Source organism: Physeter macrocephalus, chromosome 21 (genome assembly GCF_002837175.3).
Source record: "Physeter macrocephalus isolate SW-GA chromosome 21, ASM283717v5, whole genome shotgun sequence".
NCBI lineage: Eukaryota > Metazoa > Chordata > Mammalia > Artiodactyla > Physeteridae > Physeter > Physeter macrocephalus.
The window spans coordinates 79,395,351-79,413,457 of NC_041234.1; the positions used below are offsets into that span (position 1 = coordinate 79,395,351).

At 40.1% G+C, this 18,107-nt stretch overlaps 1 protein-coding gene across 4 annotated transcripts; it reads right to left on the reverse strand.

Moving 5' to 3' along the window:
- Positions 1 to 577: 577 nt before the first annotated feature.
- On the reverse strand, positions 578 to 13,722 carry MORF4L2 (mortality factor 4 like 2). 4 transcript variants are annotated; one of them, XM_007119893.4, is made up of 4 exons: positions 13,649 to 13,722; positions 10,817 to 10,905; positions 3,543 to 3,646; positions 578 to 2,127 (listed from the first exon to the last, which is right to left on the reverse strand). In XM_007119893.4, the coding sequence occupies exon 4, from the start codon at positions 2,101 to 2,103 to the stop codon at positions 1,237 to 1,239; it is 867 nt and encodes a 288-aa protein (XP_007119955.1). In that variant the 5' UTR covers positions 2,104 to 2,127; positions 3,543 to 3,646; positions 10,817 to 10,905; positions 13,649 to 13,722; the 3' UTR covers positions 578 to 1,236. The 4 variants fall into 4 exon arrangements, with proteins under 4 accessions (XP_007119955.1, XP_023973188.1, XP_007119956.1 ...); XM_024117420.1 differs by lacking the exon at positions 13,649 to 13,722 and adding an exon at positions 12,327 to 12,599; XM_007119894.4 differs by lacking the exon at positions 13,649 to 13,722 and adding an exon at positions 12,065 to 12,251.
- Positions 13,723 to 18,107: the final 4,385 nt, after the last annotated feature.

Consider the following 18,107-nt stretch of genomic DNA (forward strand, 5'->3'; position numbering starts at 1 on the left):
TCATGAAGCAAAACTTGGTTTGACTAGGGAATTTTCATGTAAGATGGATTTATAATCATAGGCGTCCAACACCATCCCTCTTCTCCACAGATACCCTACTCTAGGATTCTCAATCTTATGTCCAAGGGATTATAAAAGCATAGGGAACATGGCATCAATGCTGGAGCTGGGAAAGCTGCCGTCCTTGGCCCCAAATCTACAAGTATTTCTGATACAATACTGAAGGTGGCTGCCCATGCTTCCCCTGGTGGGCAAGAGCAAAGGTCTGCATAAGTATAAGGGGCTGTTACAGTACCCATGAAATATCCTATTGTACCAGCCCAACTCACAGAGGCAAGGAGCATCGGGAGCAAAAGTGGCTCTTACAAGCAGCACTAGAAAGCAATCCCACCCTGAGAAGCCACACAGAGGGGAGAGGAAGGAGACTGGGCGGGCAGGGTACACACCTGGCTGCCCCACCCAATAAAAGGAATTCTTTCACTAGGGGTCAGAACTCTCTCCTTTAATACCACCTAGATCTTTCCTGAGCCTGCTGACTTCTCAGCCTCAGTAGCATTAAAGGCACACTGCAAATTTCTTGCTTTGAAATTTAGAAACAAATTTTATTTAAGATCTGAAATACAATTCCTAAAATATCAACTTCTCCAGAAAACCGTGGCTACACAATAATGCATTGCCTCTATCATGTTAGAACGTGCATTAGACTCAAATACAAAAACCATGAAACAAACCACCATCCTTCAACGATTTGAGCAAAGATAGAATGCCTAAGGAACAACATAGATGGACTTGCAGAGGATGGGCTGTTTTACTTCAAGCACCATAAAAAAAAGAGCACAAATGCATGGGTTTTCGGGTATATACATTAAGTTGAACCTTTGGCACTAGGAATCAGGGCATTTTTTCCACGTAGCATTAACACATATTAGAAAACTGTGTAGTGTCAAAGGGATAGAACCACCAGCATTCAAGCAATGTTGTCAACTAGGCAATAAAATGTTCTACTGAATGTTTCTTCGTTGTCTAATTACTGCGTACACTGGTAGCAACTTTGAAATGAGAAAAGGAGCTTGCACTCCTTTTATTTTCTGTTTAGAACAAAACAGAAAACAAACTGAAACATAAGCCCTGTTATACATTAACAATTTTAAAGAACATCAATTATACAAGAAAAAGACTAAGAACAAAAAGAGTGTTTACAGATACCAGACACAACAGTGAGTGGTCAGTAGACCCTCACAGGGCTTTGCGGTGGTACTCAGCAGAAGCCACTTTATAATCACTGGCAGTAAAGAGAGACGCAGCATTCTTTGCCAGATATTTTAGGAAATCATGCAAATAGCCCAACAATAATGCAAGGCTCTTCTCATCAAGGGGCGTGTATGCCAACATCGCTCCAATTCTTACAAATAATCTCAGTAGGTGTGGCGCCCCATAAACCTGGGACATCGGCGCATCAGGGTGGGCCAAGAGGATTTCCGCATACTGGGGCCTCTCAAATTTGTAAAGCAGCTGAGTGCCCAACATCACATTGAAATACTCTTTTATTCCTGCCACAACTTCATTAACTGCATACTCCTTATTATCAACATTTCCCTGCGATTTCTTGCAATTAGCATACTCTTCCAGAATGGCATCTACATTTTTCTTAGCAGGGAGTTGAAACAGCTGCTTCTGCCTGGTAACTAAGTCCCAGTCCTCAACAAGCCATGGTTTTAATTCTTCTGGAATCTTCACTTTAACTTCCATTCTATTCTTAAATGCCTCCTCACTTTCAACGGTGGGGTCTGCCCGGGCCCTTTTCTTCCGAGGTGGCTGAGGTGCTTCGCTGGTGCTGCCACCATCTCCGTTCCCAGGGGTCTTCTGTTTGTTCTTTCTTGTCTTCCTCACGGACCCTGAAGGGGGGTTCTCTGCAGAGCGACCCCCCCATCTGCCTGGGAGTGCTGCTTCCAGATTCTTCTGCTGGGGACCAGCTGTCTTCTTTCCCGAGGAGGCCCCTCTCATCTTACTTCTCTGCATGTTGCTTCTAGTTGGTTTTTTGAAGTTGTCTTCGTCTGCAGATTGTTGTCCACGAGTTTGAGAACCCTGCTTTCTGGAACTCATTCAACCCTGTTTTTATTCCAACCACTGTAATATATAAAGTATTTTACTTGGTTGTTTTCTATGGCGACCTTTAACATACCGTGCTTCCTAAAAACCTATCAAAGCACAACACACGCTACTCTCTTGGAATTTGGATTTCAAATCCTATTTCAGGGCCAACCAATTAATTGTAAGTGACTTACTACCTCTTCTCTCTCTTTGATCCTTACTACCTCTTCTCTCTCTTTGATCCTTACTACCACCCACCCACTACTCTCAGCCCACCCAATCACTCATCAGACCTGCCCATAAATTAGCTTTTCAATGCCACTCAAAAGACAGGAATATAATTTTAGCGAAAGAATGAATTAAACTACAAAAGGCAGTGGAACTGAAATTCAAGACTTCTGAATGGGAAAATGACAAGATGAAAGAAACAAGAAAGATTAACTTAGGTGGCTGGAGGCAAAATGAGTAACAGCAAAGGTTCTTCTGTAAGTCCAGTAGGCCTGAACTAAGCTGATGACAGAGTCAAGAGAAACTGAATATAGAACTTGGTAAATGAAGGAGAGGGAGGAATCAAAGGTGCCTCCACAGTTTTAAGCCTGAGTAATTAATGAATTAATAAAAGCACTAATTTTTAATGGTTAGTTTGGAATCAGCAATAAAATAATAGGAAATAGGGTAATTCATCCATTCAGTTAGTCATCATACATTACTGCTTATCTGCTTCTGGACATGTACTATGCTAGGCGCTAGGGATTCGAATATCTAAAGTGACAATTATAAAACAACAAGGTTAGTAAAGTGATAGTTATAGGCACAGAATATTTTCGGAGCAAACAAGAAACGCTACCGAACACCACTTTCAGCAATAGCTTGTTGGAGGAGATAATAAATTGGTGAGGGATAAAGTCAGTGATGACTGCCAGGGTTTTGAGAACGGGTGATTAGGTCATAGTATTATCACCAAATGAGACTGCATCTAGAGGAGGAGGAAATGGATTAGAGAGGAAAGAAGTTCAGTACTAGATGTAGTAAGTGTGAGGTATGGAGTTAAACAAATGACTTTAAAGCTTAGGTGAGAGGTCAAAACCAGAAATGGAGATTTGAGAGTAATCATCATATATCTGGTAGTAGAAGAAAAACTGAACCAAGTACAGAATTCTGGAAAAACCTAAGAAACAATGGTATTTAAGGGGTGAGGAGAGAGGGAGAGGGAGAGGGGGAGAGAGGGAGAGGGAGAGGGAGAGGGGGAGAGAACAAATAAAAAGGTCAGAGCAGCCATATGAGAATTAGAAGAATGTTATTTTGGAAGCCAAAGTAGTTGAGTGTTTCAAGAAGGAAAAGAGATAATCTACACTGTAAAACGCAGCAGAGAGGGTTAGTGAGATAAAGATGAAAAAACAGTGTTCTGTGATTCTTATGGTATGACAGATTAAACAAGTCCTTTGACTTACGTAATCCTCTTCCTTCTTTCCCTTCCAAAAACTCCTAGTGTTTTCCCAGATGGAATCTTACAGATCTTCTGGGATGTCTGGAGAGATGAGGTGGGAGACACAACCTAGAAAGGAAAGCAGACATCAGCAATGAAGATAAACTTTTCTAAAATACTGGGAAAAAATCTAATTTAAAAACATGTGGTTTACAATTGTGATATCAAAGAAAATACATGAGTTCTGCTGTTAGACTTACTTCTACTTCTGTAAGGCTCTGCCATTTATGGGTTGTGAGGTTCTGGGCAAGATATGTAAGCTCTCTTAGCCTGTTTTTTCATCTATGGACTGTAGCAAATTACCCCTAGCCTTCACAGGTTCTTGTTAAAAGAATTTCATAAATACGATGTGGCTGAACAGCTAGCACGGTACCTTGCAGGAATACCTGCATGTGAACATGGATACAAGGATGTTCACTGCAGTGGTGCTTGTAATACGGAAGAACTGGAAACAAATATTCTTCAACAGGGAAATGGTAATAGAAATTATTATGTATGCACACCATGGAAGAACATTCAAATGAATTAAGCAGAGATCCATGCACTGACATGGAAAGATGTTCAATTATACACTATTAGATAAATAGGAAAGTTGCATAATAATGTGTACAAGAGGATCCCAGAGATAGCACAAGTAGAGAAATAACAATATTTTAGACAGTTTTTATGAACAGTGAGGTCCAATTTCTATGTTTTAAACTGATGTGTATAAAAATACATAGGAAAGTTGGGAATTCCCTGGTGGTCCAGTGGTTAAGACTCCGCGCTTCCAATGCAGGGGGCCCGGGTTCGATCCCTGGTCAGTGAACTAGATCCCACATGCCGCAACTAAGAGCCTGCATGCCGCAACTAAAAAGATCCCGCACGCCGCAACTAAGACCCAGTGCAGCCAAATAAACAAATAAATTTTTAAAAAACACACAGGAAAGCAACTAGATGAATAAACACCACACCATTAAAGCCAGGGTAACCTCGGGGTAAGAATGAGATATGATGGTGGGCAAGCCTTAAACCAGGTTTCTCTGGTAACAATTTTAACCCACAGAAGAAAAGCCCTTTTGCCAATTGCTAGCCCCTAAGATTATGTGGGCAGGTATCAGGGAATCCCTGAAGAGGAAATGAGGTGAGAAATGCCAGAAAACTAGAGCTGTGAATCAGGGAAGCCAGTTATTGGCAAGAGAGGCCTGGGTTCTATCACTAAGCAAATGATATCCTCTGACAGAACACAAAGCTCTCGGGAGAAATCAGAGCAAAGGTGCTCCTCGGAGAGCATCAAGATCTGTGAATACAGACAGTGACCCTGTGGGAATCAGAAACTTTCTGGCTGAGAGGGATATATAGACACATCCTGTGAAGGATCAGAGAGTGGCCGGTGTTTCATGGCATTATATTGTAAGCTACCAAGCTTACAAAGTGTTTCTAAAAAAAATTTATTGTGACTGGGACAGAGGGGACCACAGTATGTGAGGATATCAGAGAATTTAGTTAAGTTATATAGGTGAAATCCAGAAAACCTACCTGGGGGCTAATAATGGGCAGACCTTCCACAAAACAAGGGTATAGTTAAAATAGCAACTAAAGAAAGCAGGATGACCCAGTGCCAGCCAGACTGTAAAACACACAGAAGTAGAGCCAGGATGCATAGGAACTCTTTTGGAAGTCACACTGGTCATCAGGCAATTCCTTAGTGAGGAACTTGAGAAAGATCCCTGACCTACTGTATATCCTTGGCATTGTTTACATATATTTATGCACAAGAAAATTACAAGGAATTCTACCTGGCTCTCATTAAGTGGGTGAGTTTCATCATTCTCTACAAATTCTATTTTTCATATAAAGTCCCATGTTGAATGAAATACCTGACATGGTACAGAAAAATACCCACACGAGTCAAGATTTTTGCCCAGACTGAGTAAAGCCAGGGAAGCAGCCTTTCTAAGTGTTTCAGTACCTTTATTTTCATCTGAGTATTCTACAGATCAAGCAACTATTACTACCTGGAGTAGAAAGCCAAATATCAAACGGAGGGAAGACCCATCCTTTTGAGGTCTGGCTCCTACTTGTAATACAAATTTATGGAGTTTCATTAGGGTCACTGTACTTTGTACCTCCCTTCCTAGAAGCTTACACTACTCCATGGCTTGGTGGCAGACGTGCTGTGCATATTCCTCATTAAAAACGTTACCACTATATATTGCTTTGAGCTGTTTTAAACTTCAAATCTGCCAGTTTCTGACTTTATTAACATCGTTTACTGGCTTTGTATACCCACTCTTAACTCCAATCATGCTTCCTCCCTTCATCTCCCTCATCTAAATATCACGAAAGTCCCATTTGGAATATTACTCAGCCATAAAAAGAAACGAAACTGAGTTACTTGTAGTGAGGTGGATGGACCTAGAGACTGTCATACAGAGTGAAGTAAGTCAGAAAGAGAAAGACAAATACCGTATGCTAACACATATGTATGGAATCTAAGAAAAAAAAATGTCATGAAGAACCTAGCGGTAAGACGGGAATAAAGACACAGACCTACTACAGAATGGACTTGAGGATATGGGGAGGGGGAAGGGTAAGCTGTGACAAAGTGAGAGAGTGGCATGGACATATATACACTACCAAACGTAAAAGATAGCTAGTGGGAAGCAGCCGCATAGCACTGGGAGATCAGCGCGGTGCTTTGTGACCACCTAGAGGGGTGGAATAGGGAGGGTGGGAGGGAGGGAGACACAAGAGGGAAGAGATATGGGAACATATGTATATGTATAACTGATTCACTTTGTTATAAAGCAGAAACTAACACACCATTGTAAAGCAATTATACTCCAATAAAGATGTTAAAAATAAATAAATTTCCTAACTACTCTAGCCCACCTTTCACTCCCATCGCCAGTATCATATGAAGCCGTTAGTACTCCACAGCTTAGTATTTAAATGTTGCATGTGTGAACTACATCATTAACCTCCATTTGCCATAGGCCTTGTGTAATATGTATCTTGTGCTTTTTGCAGTAGCACTTAGGTCCCCGGTGGGTATGGTATACATTAGTGAATCAGTGAGGAGGTGATTCAACACATGGGGAAAATGGAAGCACAAATTAGGGGCGACAGTCATCAAATATTTTTCCACTTGTTCCCTACAGGTCAGCTCTAGGGTATGCCAGATATTGAGAAAACACATCCATGTTTGCCTTAGTTTTCTATCTTCAATTTCTGTGTAAATACTCGGAGGTAACCTCATCCTGGTTTTAAATCAGATTTTCACTTAAAAAAACTTGCTATTACAACGGATCATTTCCCCATGTTAGTAAGGTTATAATATGCATACATCTTGAGAGCTGTAGGAGATCCACCAAATGGGCATACTTTTAATTTACTTAACCACCCCCTTTCTGGAAAGTGACCCTCCCCCTCAATCTATCCTGTAAGTAAAATATCTTTCGCCCTCATTATTCCTTTAAGATTCCCAGATGCAGATTTAGTAGGTTAAGAAGTAATATGTTGCCAAATTACTTTCCCCACAAGTTGTACCAATTTTCAACCTCACAACTCTGGTTGGCACCGGCTATCCAGCACTGTAAATCTGATAAGGAAAATGGGTGTATCTACTCAGCTTTTATTTTTCATTAGTGGTTTTGACATTTAAAAAATGTGTTTCCTGGCCAGTTATATTTTACTTGTCCTCTGCTCTTTCATTTTGAGCTGGTTCTTAATGAGTTTAACATTTACAGTTGTTTATCAATTGTCATATTGGGCAAATAGTTCCCCTAGTTTAGTGTCTGATAAGATTAAGATTTGTATGATGAAATATGTGGTTTTTCCTTCCATTAAGCTTAAAGATTAAGATGACATTTTAATGGATTTGTTTATATTTTAATTCCTTAATCCACCCAGAAATTATTTGAATTGTGAACTGAAAATCTATATTCCTCCTGCCCAAGTAATTAATTTTGTCGTAGTATTTGAGTAATAGTTCCTTTACATAATTATAAATACCAGAATATATAAAGATGTGGGCATTCTCCCCTTACCACCTCCCCTCCCCACCTCAATCCCAGAATGAGTGTGTATGCTTTCAAATCTTTTTATGTACACATTCACACAAAAACCTACCTTTAAAACTAAATGTGTCTGTTCATATTGTGAGTATGTATCATGCATTTACTTGATTTGTCTTGACAAATGTGAGATACATATTGCTCCCCACCTTTTCTCACTTTATCACAGCCATCTATATCCACACATACCTAGCTCATTCTTTTTAATATCCGCATCACTCTATAATCTCTACATAATATAATTTAAGCAGCTCCATATAAAGGAACATTTAGGTTGTTTCCAATACTTCATTACTATAGAAATGGTGTAACTGACATCAGTCAGTGTACAGACATATTAGCACGTTAGGTAAGTATTCAGGACATTCTCAGCAGTGGAACTGCGCAAAGGATCTGCTTATTTACAACTTTGATGACATAGAGGCAAATTAATTTGTAAAGAGCTGTTTTAATTTGTACTCCCAGCAAAAACGTTAAAGTTCATTCACCCACACCTTCAGCAACACTGGATAAACATCTTTTTGGGAAAAAAATTGGGGGGGTCCAATCTAGTATGTAGTAAGATGTTTTTATTTGCATTTGTGTGATATTGAGCATATCTTTAGACATTCATATGTATCTTTTTCTTATGTAAATATTTTGTCCTCCTTTCTACTAGGTTGTTTTGCCTTCTACTAGGTTGTACTGACTTCTAATAATTAAATACTAAGATTTTTTTTGTATATTGGAAATATTTTTTCCAAACTGTCATTTTTCTTCTAAGTGGGTCTCTCTGTGTGTATAAGAAACACATGTGTCAACAACCTTTTCCTTTGTGAACTTTGGCATGTCATGCTGGGGGAAAATGCTCCCAAATCAATATTCTAAATGACTCCCTATATTATTTCTCAGTATTTTTATAGTTTCTTCCAAATATACAGCTAATTTTTCCTAGTATTAATTATTAGAGCCTATCCTTTCCCCACTGATTTGAATTGCTGATTTATAACATTCTAAATTCCTAGAGTTCTATGGGTCTTTCAAGATACTCTCGTCCCAATGATTTTTGATTATTCAATTTTTAAAGGTAACACTGTTTCTAGGTCATCTGTTCTGTCAGTGATGTCTGTTCTCACCCCAGTATCAACACTGGTTTAATCATCATAGTTTAAATATATAAATATTGCCCTGGAACAACACTTGTAAATGGGTTCCAAGGATGTTTGATGCAGTATAATTTGAAACAGCAAAACACTGGAGTCAACCTAGAGGACTATCAATAGTGATTTGGCAAAACAAAATGTGGTTTATCCACTACATGGACTACAATGCTAGTTAAAGGCATGCCACTGTGAATGGAATCAGAACTCTATGAATGGACGTGAAGACATCCAAGACAATTTGTTGAATAAAAATAGCGCAAAACAATACCTATAATGTGACACTATATTTATGTAAAAGAAAACACAAAACAATATTTTATATGTATCCATATACATTTTTTAAACAGGTACATAATTAGAGATCTCGAAGGAAGTAGAACTGATAATAGTGGTTAACTCTGGGGAGACTAAGAGAATTGGAGGTATGAGAAAAGGAAACCTGGGCCTACTCTGTAATAGTTTAGCTTTTTACATTATAAGGAGACTGATTCACATGATCAATTATGTGACTAAAGATTTATATTAAAATACACATATATATTTAAAATTCATAATGATCTTCTGATGTATTCTTATCCATGGTTCTAACACACAGCTAGACTTTTCAGTTAATTATCATTGTATGTCGTATACTTTGTAGGCATTCCATTAGAACTGGTTTCCTTCCCCCCTTCTAGGTTCTGCCCATCCTCAGACGCCCTGGTCAAGGTCCTTTTCCTCCTTGAGGCTTTCTCCATTTCAGGCTACCTTGACCCTTGTCTTCTCTGAGCTGCTACTGGCCTAACAGTACACCTCCCTCCCTTTCACCTTTAATCATTCTCCAAATGGCCTCCTGTAAAGGGGTTCTGTGCCTACCCATCTGTTGCATCTTTCCCAACAGGGCAGTGCCCTTCTCTGCAACCTAGCTTTCAGAAGAAAAAAAAGTAAAAAGGAAAATATTGTGACTCCATGGGAAAATAAAGCTGTCAAGAGACTGAAAAACCTTCCTTCATCTCCTCATGCAAGTGATGGGCCATTCAGGAATACAGACTCCAAATGCTGACATTTTTGTGTATGAATGTGTCACAAGTGAGTGTGAACAATATCTCCAACAGTTTGTTGGAATAAACCTTTAAATGCATATACACCATATCAGTTACATTTACATCAATTCTGGATCTTGGAACACTTCCTTTATGTTTAACAGATATTTTTTGAGTCTGAGACAAAAGAGGAATGATATAAAAGCTGTTAGCAGACTGAATATGGTTATGATTTGCTAGTTAAAATTATAGCTCCTGGAAATTCCCTTATAAATAAATAAGATCAACATACTCAATATCTTTCTAGATTGTTAGGGTAAGTCAGAAGTTATAATTTCAGAATTCAGTTCTAGTAGTAACTGCTGCTTCTGGAAAATCAGGAGAGAAACCAACAGTATTATTATTTTTTACAACTCCAAAAAGGTATCCATTGCTTTTATTAACATGTGTGTGCACATGTGCACGTGTGTGTAAAACAGGATGAAGCAGGACTAAGAGTCATAATTATTAAATCACTTACATGTGCCAAACAATGTCCTGTAATTTTACATGTAATTCCCTCAACAATCCGATGAAGTAGGAACTGTTATTATCTTTATTTTACATATGAGGAAATTTACAGACAAAGCGAGTAAGTATCTTGCCCAGGATCACACAATAAGTGGCAGAGCCAGGATTTATATTCAGGAAGTCAGTATTTGCTCTTAACCACTAAATTATGCTGCATATGGGATGCCACAAAGTTAAAAAAAAAAAAAAAGGATGTATGGAGCTAACTATAGGGGATCAATTACAGTACCTTTTATCAAGGAAGGTAAAATTATACAGCCCTCTGTTGTTTAGGCACTTTCTATACTGGAAGCACAAATGGACTTAGCTCCATCCTTCCCTTCTTAGAATGTAGAGTGCTTTCCTAGACAGGTGCTTATTAATCCTCAAAATATTCCTGGACAGTTAGAAAGGTTATGTGGAATTATCTTGATTGCAAACTGAGGCCAGGAGAAGGGAGGCACTTACCCAGGATTCTGTAATCAGGGATGTTCTGCAATCAGGATCAGATCTTCTGATCCTCACTATTCAGCAAACTTAGCTTTTCTGATGGTAGCCTAGAAGGTCAAACAAGGGGACAGGAAAGGACATAAAATAAAAAGATATGAGATGAACGTTTTCTTTTCCATCAATGTGTTTTATCACACACAAAGGACACCAAAGCTTATAAATAATGTACAAGTGTTTTTTTCCTTTCTTGTGGTTACATTTTCAAATTTACCTTATTGTACATTTACCCCGATTTTTGACAAAGTAATTTGTTTTTGCTTTTTTAATGTACTTTTTATTAAGGATAATTTCAAATGGATAAAAATGTAGGGGGAATAATATTATAAACCTATGCGAATGTATAACCCAGCTTCAACAATTACCAACTGAAGGCCATCTTGTTTTATCTATAACCCCACCCACTGCTCCCCCCCACTCCGTTTTTTTCAAGCTCACTGAAGAGCTGACTTTCTGTATTTTATTATGGAAAATTTCAAACATATTCCAAGGTAGAGAGAATAATATAAGGAATCCCATATGGCCATCACTCAGCTTAAACGATTAACTTAAGGCCAATTTTGTTTCATCTATACCCCTCCCCACTTCCCCCTACCGCTGAGCTTGTTTTGAAGCAAATCCTAGACATCAACGTATTTTGAAGCCAATCTGAGACATTTTATTATTTAATCCATATTTTCGTATATTATCTCTACAAGCTAAAGACAATTTGAAAACATAACCACAATACCATCACAACGTCTAAAACATCGTCATTAATTCCTTAAAAAACATCAAATATCGAATCCGTCTTCAAAATTTCCCGATGCGTGTTAAACATTTTTTTTATAGTTGGTGTGTCCGAATCAGGATCCAAACAAGGCCTACTCCTCGCATGCGGTTCACCTCCAGCTCGCTCTCATTCTCCATCTCTCCCCACCCCCACGCCGCTTTTTTTTTTAAACTTTTCAATATGGAAAATTCCAATCCCCGTTATTTTGAGGTAATTCCCAAATAAATTATTTCATCGGTAAAGATTGATACGTCTCTCTTATATCTCGAATTTCTTCTAAGGAAGGGGGTGATGGGCAGGAAAAGCACTGTAATGAAAGACTTTACATAATTTTATGTTTTTTCTCATTCTGTTACCCGGGTTTTTTCTCTCCACAATAATAGCTAATATCTTCCAGAGTCAGGCTTCGTATTAAGTTATTATACGTACTATATTACCTCGCTTTCGTATATTACACGCACTAATATACAGCACACGCCTCGGAGGCACACGTCTCTGAGGTAGATACTATTATTATCACCACTTTACAAACATGGAAACCGAGACGCAGAAAGAACAGCAGCCAGCCCAAGCTGGGCGTTGGCGAGTAGGAATTTGAATCTAGCTCTGCCCGATTGTAAAGCCATTAGTTAATCTTGCCTATATACGCGACGATAAGAGGAAATCGTCAACCGTTTCTCCCCACCCCCACCCCGAAACCTGAAACGAGAATCCAGCTCTTTCCAGCAGCCGACGTGTGATCACTGCCGACCCTCCAACCGCCATAGTAAAGCCAGGTTTCTCTGGCAACTGATATCCATAGGCAGACACGTCACCCTGGAGGCGGGTTTATGCCCTCCAGCCAATCACAATCGTCTTGTCTAAGTTTTAGAATGTTCTATAACCAAATGATTGGACGAAGCCCACCACGTCAACAATGACACTTCGCCGCAGTAAAGGCGGGTGCTAGCAGCCTGCTTCTTCACGGTTAAGGCTTGAAGCAAACCAATCACCTTCCTCCTTTAGTGCGGGCTCTGGCCAATGATGTTCGCCCTCTTAGGTTCTTAGCCCGCCCTCCAAAAGCGCGACAGTAGTTGGGTCATAAGTCTATAGGGCAGGGTGTTCACGTGGCCTACTTTCACGACCCAGAGTTCCCCAGACCAGAGGTATTTTTTTTTTCCTGCAGGGAGGCATTATGGGTTTTTTTTTTTTCCACTGGGAAAGGAAGTGTCTACGTGGCCTGCGGAAACAGGATGGGCGGAAATGAGCTAAGGTTCCCGCGAGTGGAGAAGCGCTAGGTCAAATCTGGGGCCACGCCCCCGAACCTGTTGCACAACTCTTGGAGGAAAAAAAAATAAGGTAGAGTGGTGGTTTTGATGTGTGTGCGAGTTGGGGTGCGGGAAGGCGCTGCGGGCGCGCAGTGTCAGGGCGTCTGCGCACAGGCGAGCCCACGTGGCCTTGGGGTTGACGTGTGCGTGAACGCCAGGCCTCGTGGCGCTGGAGGTAGCTGGTGTGCGCAGGCGTGCGCCCCTAGCGTTGGGGCCGGTGTGTGTCCGAAGCGGGTGCATGTGCGTGTGTGCGCGCGTAGGTGCGCGCGCTCTACGGATCGTTTTCTACATTTGTGTATGTTTGAAAATTATTCTCAGGAAAAGGAAAATTAAGTAATTAAGGCAAGGCGACCGTAACTGAGATAAAGGGTCTTAGCTAGAAGTATTTCGGTGTCCCCTATCGATTTAATTTTAGACCCTAAAAATACACTTTCTTCCCGCATCTTTCTCCATGCCAAAATCCTGTTCTAAACCGTAGCCCTCCAGCGGTGAAGAGCCAAACCCTCCCATTCTCATATTAGCAATTCTAAGAAGCAGCTTCTTTGCTGTTCCCTAATAGCCTTCGCCCCCAACTCCCTCTCCCTCCGCCCTCCCCTTCTCAAGTTGCTTCCAATTCTCCTGGCACAAACAATTTTCTGCTGAGAATATCTATATACGACAGACTTCCCCTCCACTAGGGACTCCGAATTTCTGTGGGGGCTGAGGTTCTCTTACCTTTTTGTCCTGATCTCCAGGCAGAGTGCTCTTCAGGCAAGTACGCACTCTTAAATTTCCAGAAAGTTCTCTGGGTGAGGTTTATACCTTTTGAGTTTGCCACTAGATGCCGCCAAATTCCAGCAAAGGATTGGCTGTTTGGTCCCTGGAATTATGGGATTCCCCCCCTTTTCTGATTTGTTGAACTCTCCAATCTATAGAGATCATATATATCTTTCATTGCTAGGGAAAAATCAAATTAACTTGTGTTACTAGCCCTACAAGGCAGGGGACTATGGCCCTTGATTCAAATGTTTTACCTCATTTCTTTTCTTCTTTCCTCCTTAAAAAAATCCTCCCCCCATCTCTCTCTTCTTTCCTACTTGCCTTTTGCGGGTGGGGGGATCAGAAATGATAAATGACCCCAGACACTAATGCTGATGAGATTCTAACCCTTTCTGTGGGGTTAAGATCTTCTCTTCAAATGCTGCCTCCCCAAAGGGAAAATGTAGATGGCTGTTTTGTCAGTAAAGACGTTTCTCTTTATTGGACTTGGACCCTGGTATTGAAAACTGATCTTTTTACTTTTGAAATTATGATTAGATATGTGTGTTTTCACCCTATTTTCTGTAGTGGTCCTGTTAAACTATTATGTTTTTGGAGTCAGAGGCCTAATTTTAAACCCCATTCTACACTTACTAGTTTGGAGAACCTGGGATTAATGTTCTGTGATCCTCAGGTTTTTTCATGCTTTCTGTATTTTAGATGCTGTGTCATATCATTCACATGGATATTCTTTTATTCTTCACAAAATCCTTATTAGATGCATACTAATAAATGAACATCAAACAACAAAAGTTATACCTCTTTCAGTTATAGATCTTACACATGTGTGCATGCATGCACGTGTGTGCTCATGAACACACACACACAAGCACACACCTGGAAAGGGCAGGATTTAGAGTAGAAGTTCTCAAAGTGTTTCCCAGACACACCAATAGCATCATTATCACCTTTTGGGAAGCTGTCAGAAATTTAGATTCTCACCTCCAACCTAATTAATCAGACATTCTAGGAGTAGGTAGGGTTTGACTATCTGTTATAACAAACTGTTCTGGTGATCCCAATGCACACTGAAGTTAAAAGCACTGCTTTAGAGGGCAGAAATACAATGCTTATTTTTGTACACTCCACTAGAGGGTACTACAGAATGTAAAGGAAAATAATAAATGCTGTATATGTTTTATTGAGACACTCTGTGTGTTATCTGTCCCGTTTCACAGTGCATACAAAAGTTTGGGAACCAGAATTGAACTTTAACTGTCCTTTGAGCCCAAGCCTTTGACAGTACTTTGTTGTTCAGCCACAGTAGCTTGTCTTTCTGGGCCTCAAAATGCATCACCGACACCTTGTTCCCTGCCTTGGCTAACGTTGACTAGAGCATCAAGAAGAGGTCAGGGAAGCAAACCAAATAAATGGAAGTATTTTCATGATTTCATACCTTCCCTCATCTCCATTCTATAATAAAATATCACATGAAAGCTCGTAAGTGTTTCCTTTCTTGCTTTTATGTTTCCCAAATTCTCTCTACCCTACAGTTATCTTTTTTAGTTTATGTCTAAACCTCTTCTATGTGTGGGGGAGGAAAAAGGATGGTGAGGAAAGACAGTTGTTGAAAGCGACACTCTCTATATAGCTCTAACCCCTTTATCTCAACAATAAGCCTATAAATTAGGTGATAATTATCCTTATTTTATAGATGATGAAAGTGAGTTCTAGAGACTATAATTATTTCTCTTTGGTTATGTAACTTGTAAGTAGTAGAGCCTAGGTAATTCCTGGTGTATCTGACAGTATTACCCTGCTAAACTTTCTACTCCTTGTTTTGAATCTGATTTAGTTATTTACTATTTATGTGACTTTCAGCAAGTTCTTTAATTTTTCTGAGCCTCAGTTTCAACATATAGTAAATGGGAACAAATATTCCTGCTTCATAATCTTAGAGCTGCAGTATCCAATACAGTAACCACTAGACACATAGGTATTTAAATTTGAATTAGTTAAATTTAAGTAAAATTAAAAATTTAGTTCCTCAGTTGCACTAACCACATTTCAAGGGCTCAGTAGCTACTTATGGCTAGTGTTAGTACCAAATTAGATATCAGCAAATATAGAACATTCCCACCATCAGAAAGTTTTATGGGACAGTGCTGATTTAGTGTATAGAAGGTATGTAAAAGGGCCTAGCTTAGTGTATGTTTCATGGCAGGTGCCCAAGAAAAGTAATTTCCTCTGCTCTTGCCTTTCAGTGTCAGAGCTAGGTATATTCTCCTGTTTTATTGATGGGGTCCGGAGAGGGGAGTAACTTACCCAATATACTATATAACAGGGGATATATCTGGCATTGGGACCCACGTCTCCTGACTCTCCCTCCAATATTCTGTCTGGTAGACCTGTCCTTATGCTCTACTGAGTGAGGTCCTAAGGCCACGGGTGTGAATAACGTGAATTAAATTTGGAGTCAGGTTAGTAGCAGAAAAAGACATAGGAACTGAATGCCTCCTGTGTGCCAGGCAGCACTGTGCTCAACTCTTTACATCATTTGTCTTAGTGACTCCTCACTGAAGCCCAGAGAAGTTAAATATTTACTCAAGTTGCCAACTAGTAAACAGCAGACCAAAGATTCAGACTTCTCTGTGACTTCAGAGCCCATGTTTTTTTCCCATTATGCCATGGAACCCTCTCAAATGTGAATACTCTCCTGCCCCTTCCACTTACTAGTGGGATGAAGCTTCAGCAGATTCCTGACTCTTATTAGATCCTCAGAAAATGTGAGTTACTCTTCTTCCCTTTGATTTTACAGCTGAATCAGTGTCTTCACAATCTGTGTCAACTGGAAGGGAAATATAGCTTTGGTCAATGTTTGGTTTCAAGGCCCAAGGCCAAACAGGCTATTTATGGTCGCAGCCTTCACAGAACACCTGATGGCTCTAAGATCTCTAAGTTAATTTTCAAGGCCACCATTTGCTCATATGTTGCCTTTGTGCTAATTAGAAACATGTGCCACCTGGGGGCAGACAAATTGCAGAGAAGTGTCCACTCTAGTGGAACAATGAGAAAAATGTTTTCTTTCTCAGGTATATTGGAGCTCCGCCAGGGCAGTTGAAGAATGAATTTCAGCCTCCACTTGTTCCGTCTCAGTTGGGTACCCTTGTGCAGGGTACAACCTGCCCTGCCCAACAGTATCTGCTGGCCTTGCTTGTCTTACCTCGTGGCTAGGTCTGGAAGGTAGTGGTCAGTGTCTTCTGGAGGGTGGAGAGGGACACCAGTGTCTTCCCATGGCTTCTGGGTAGTAGATGAAATTGCTCCATTCTAAGATTAATTTGATATTTTTTCATTTGGTTCTGACTAGCTTATTGGATGATTTTTAAAAGAATGCTTGGTTAATTTAAAAGTTTTTTTAAAAACCTAATATTTCAAGGCTAAGCAAAATGGTATTTCTTTAATAATGATGTTTTTTCTATTTGTACCTGCCTTGTTCTATAGGGATTTCATAAAACCAGTTCAGCAAATTAGTCTGGATCAGTCTAGTTTGCTAGCCCATGATAGACAGGGCCAACGATGGAACTAGTCATGGGAAAGTTTTATCCTTTTAGGGGTATCTATTCTCTTCTAGCTCCTCTCCTCTTCTGTAATCAACCCCCGCCCTGCTCCAACTGACCCATCCATGTGGCAGAAAGAGGTTACTTCAAATGACTGAGAACCTGAATCTAATCAGTGTAGTCCTTGAGTGGCCTTGGGATGCCAGACTTGCACACAATCCCTTGGTTTCCCCTTCCTGAGTCAGTAGTTTAGCATGCATTTCACCAAAATGTGTGGCTTTGTGAACCACACACCTCACTTGGAATCATCATGCCAACTCATCCCATAGTACACATCAACCAACAGAGATGAGCACTGATTTCCCCCAGTGTGTGCTGACTCCTACAATCTGAGCATTGCCTCGAGAGGATGCCTTGAGCCCTTTTTCAGAGATAACTATGTTCGTGCTTATAACCTGCACTCACAGTCCCCATTTTACTGGGAATGATAAAAGCTATGCCTTTTGAAAATTTCAGCTGTCGTATTAAAGAGGACAAACCAGTAGCACTTAAAGTGCTGTGTCTTTAAATTGTCGAAGTTTAATGATGGGCACATGGGGGTTCATTATACTAGTCTTCCTACTTTTGTGTGTTTTTTGAAGGTTTCCATAATAAAACAGTTAAAAAAGACAAAAAAAAAAGAAAAGTTAAAAGTGCTTCATCAGTCCTGGGAAGAACACACATGGGATTCTCTTCTATTAACCAAGGGCTTGGGTGATAACATTTAGTAGGAAGGTACCATGTAAAAATATGGGGAGGGGGGTATTTTGGATTGAAAAAGCCTCTGTGCTGGAAATCCTGAGAAGGGCTCCTAGAAGGGGAGACTCCTCCGGTCTGCA

Coding starts and splice junctions, on each gene's coding strand:
- MORF4L2 (XM_007119893.4), bottom strand. CDS start 2,103: ATGAGTTCCAGAAAGCAGGGTTCTCAAACTCGTGGACAACAATCTGCA.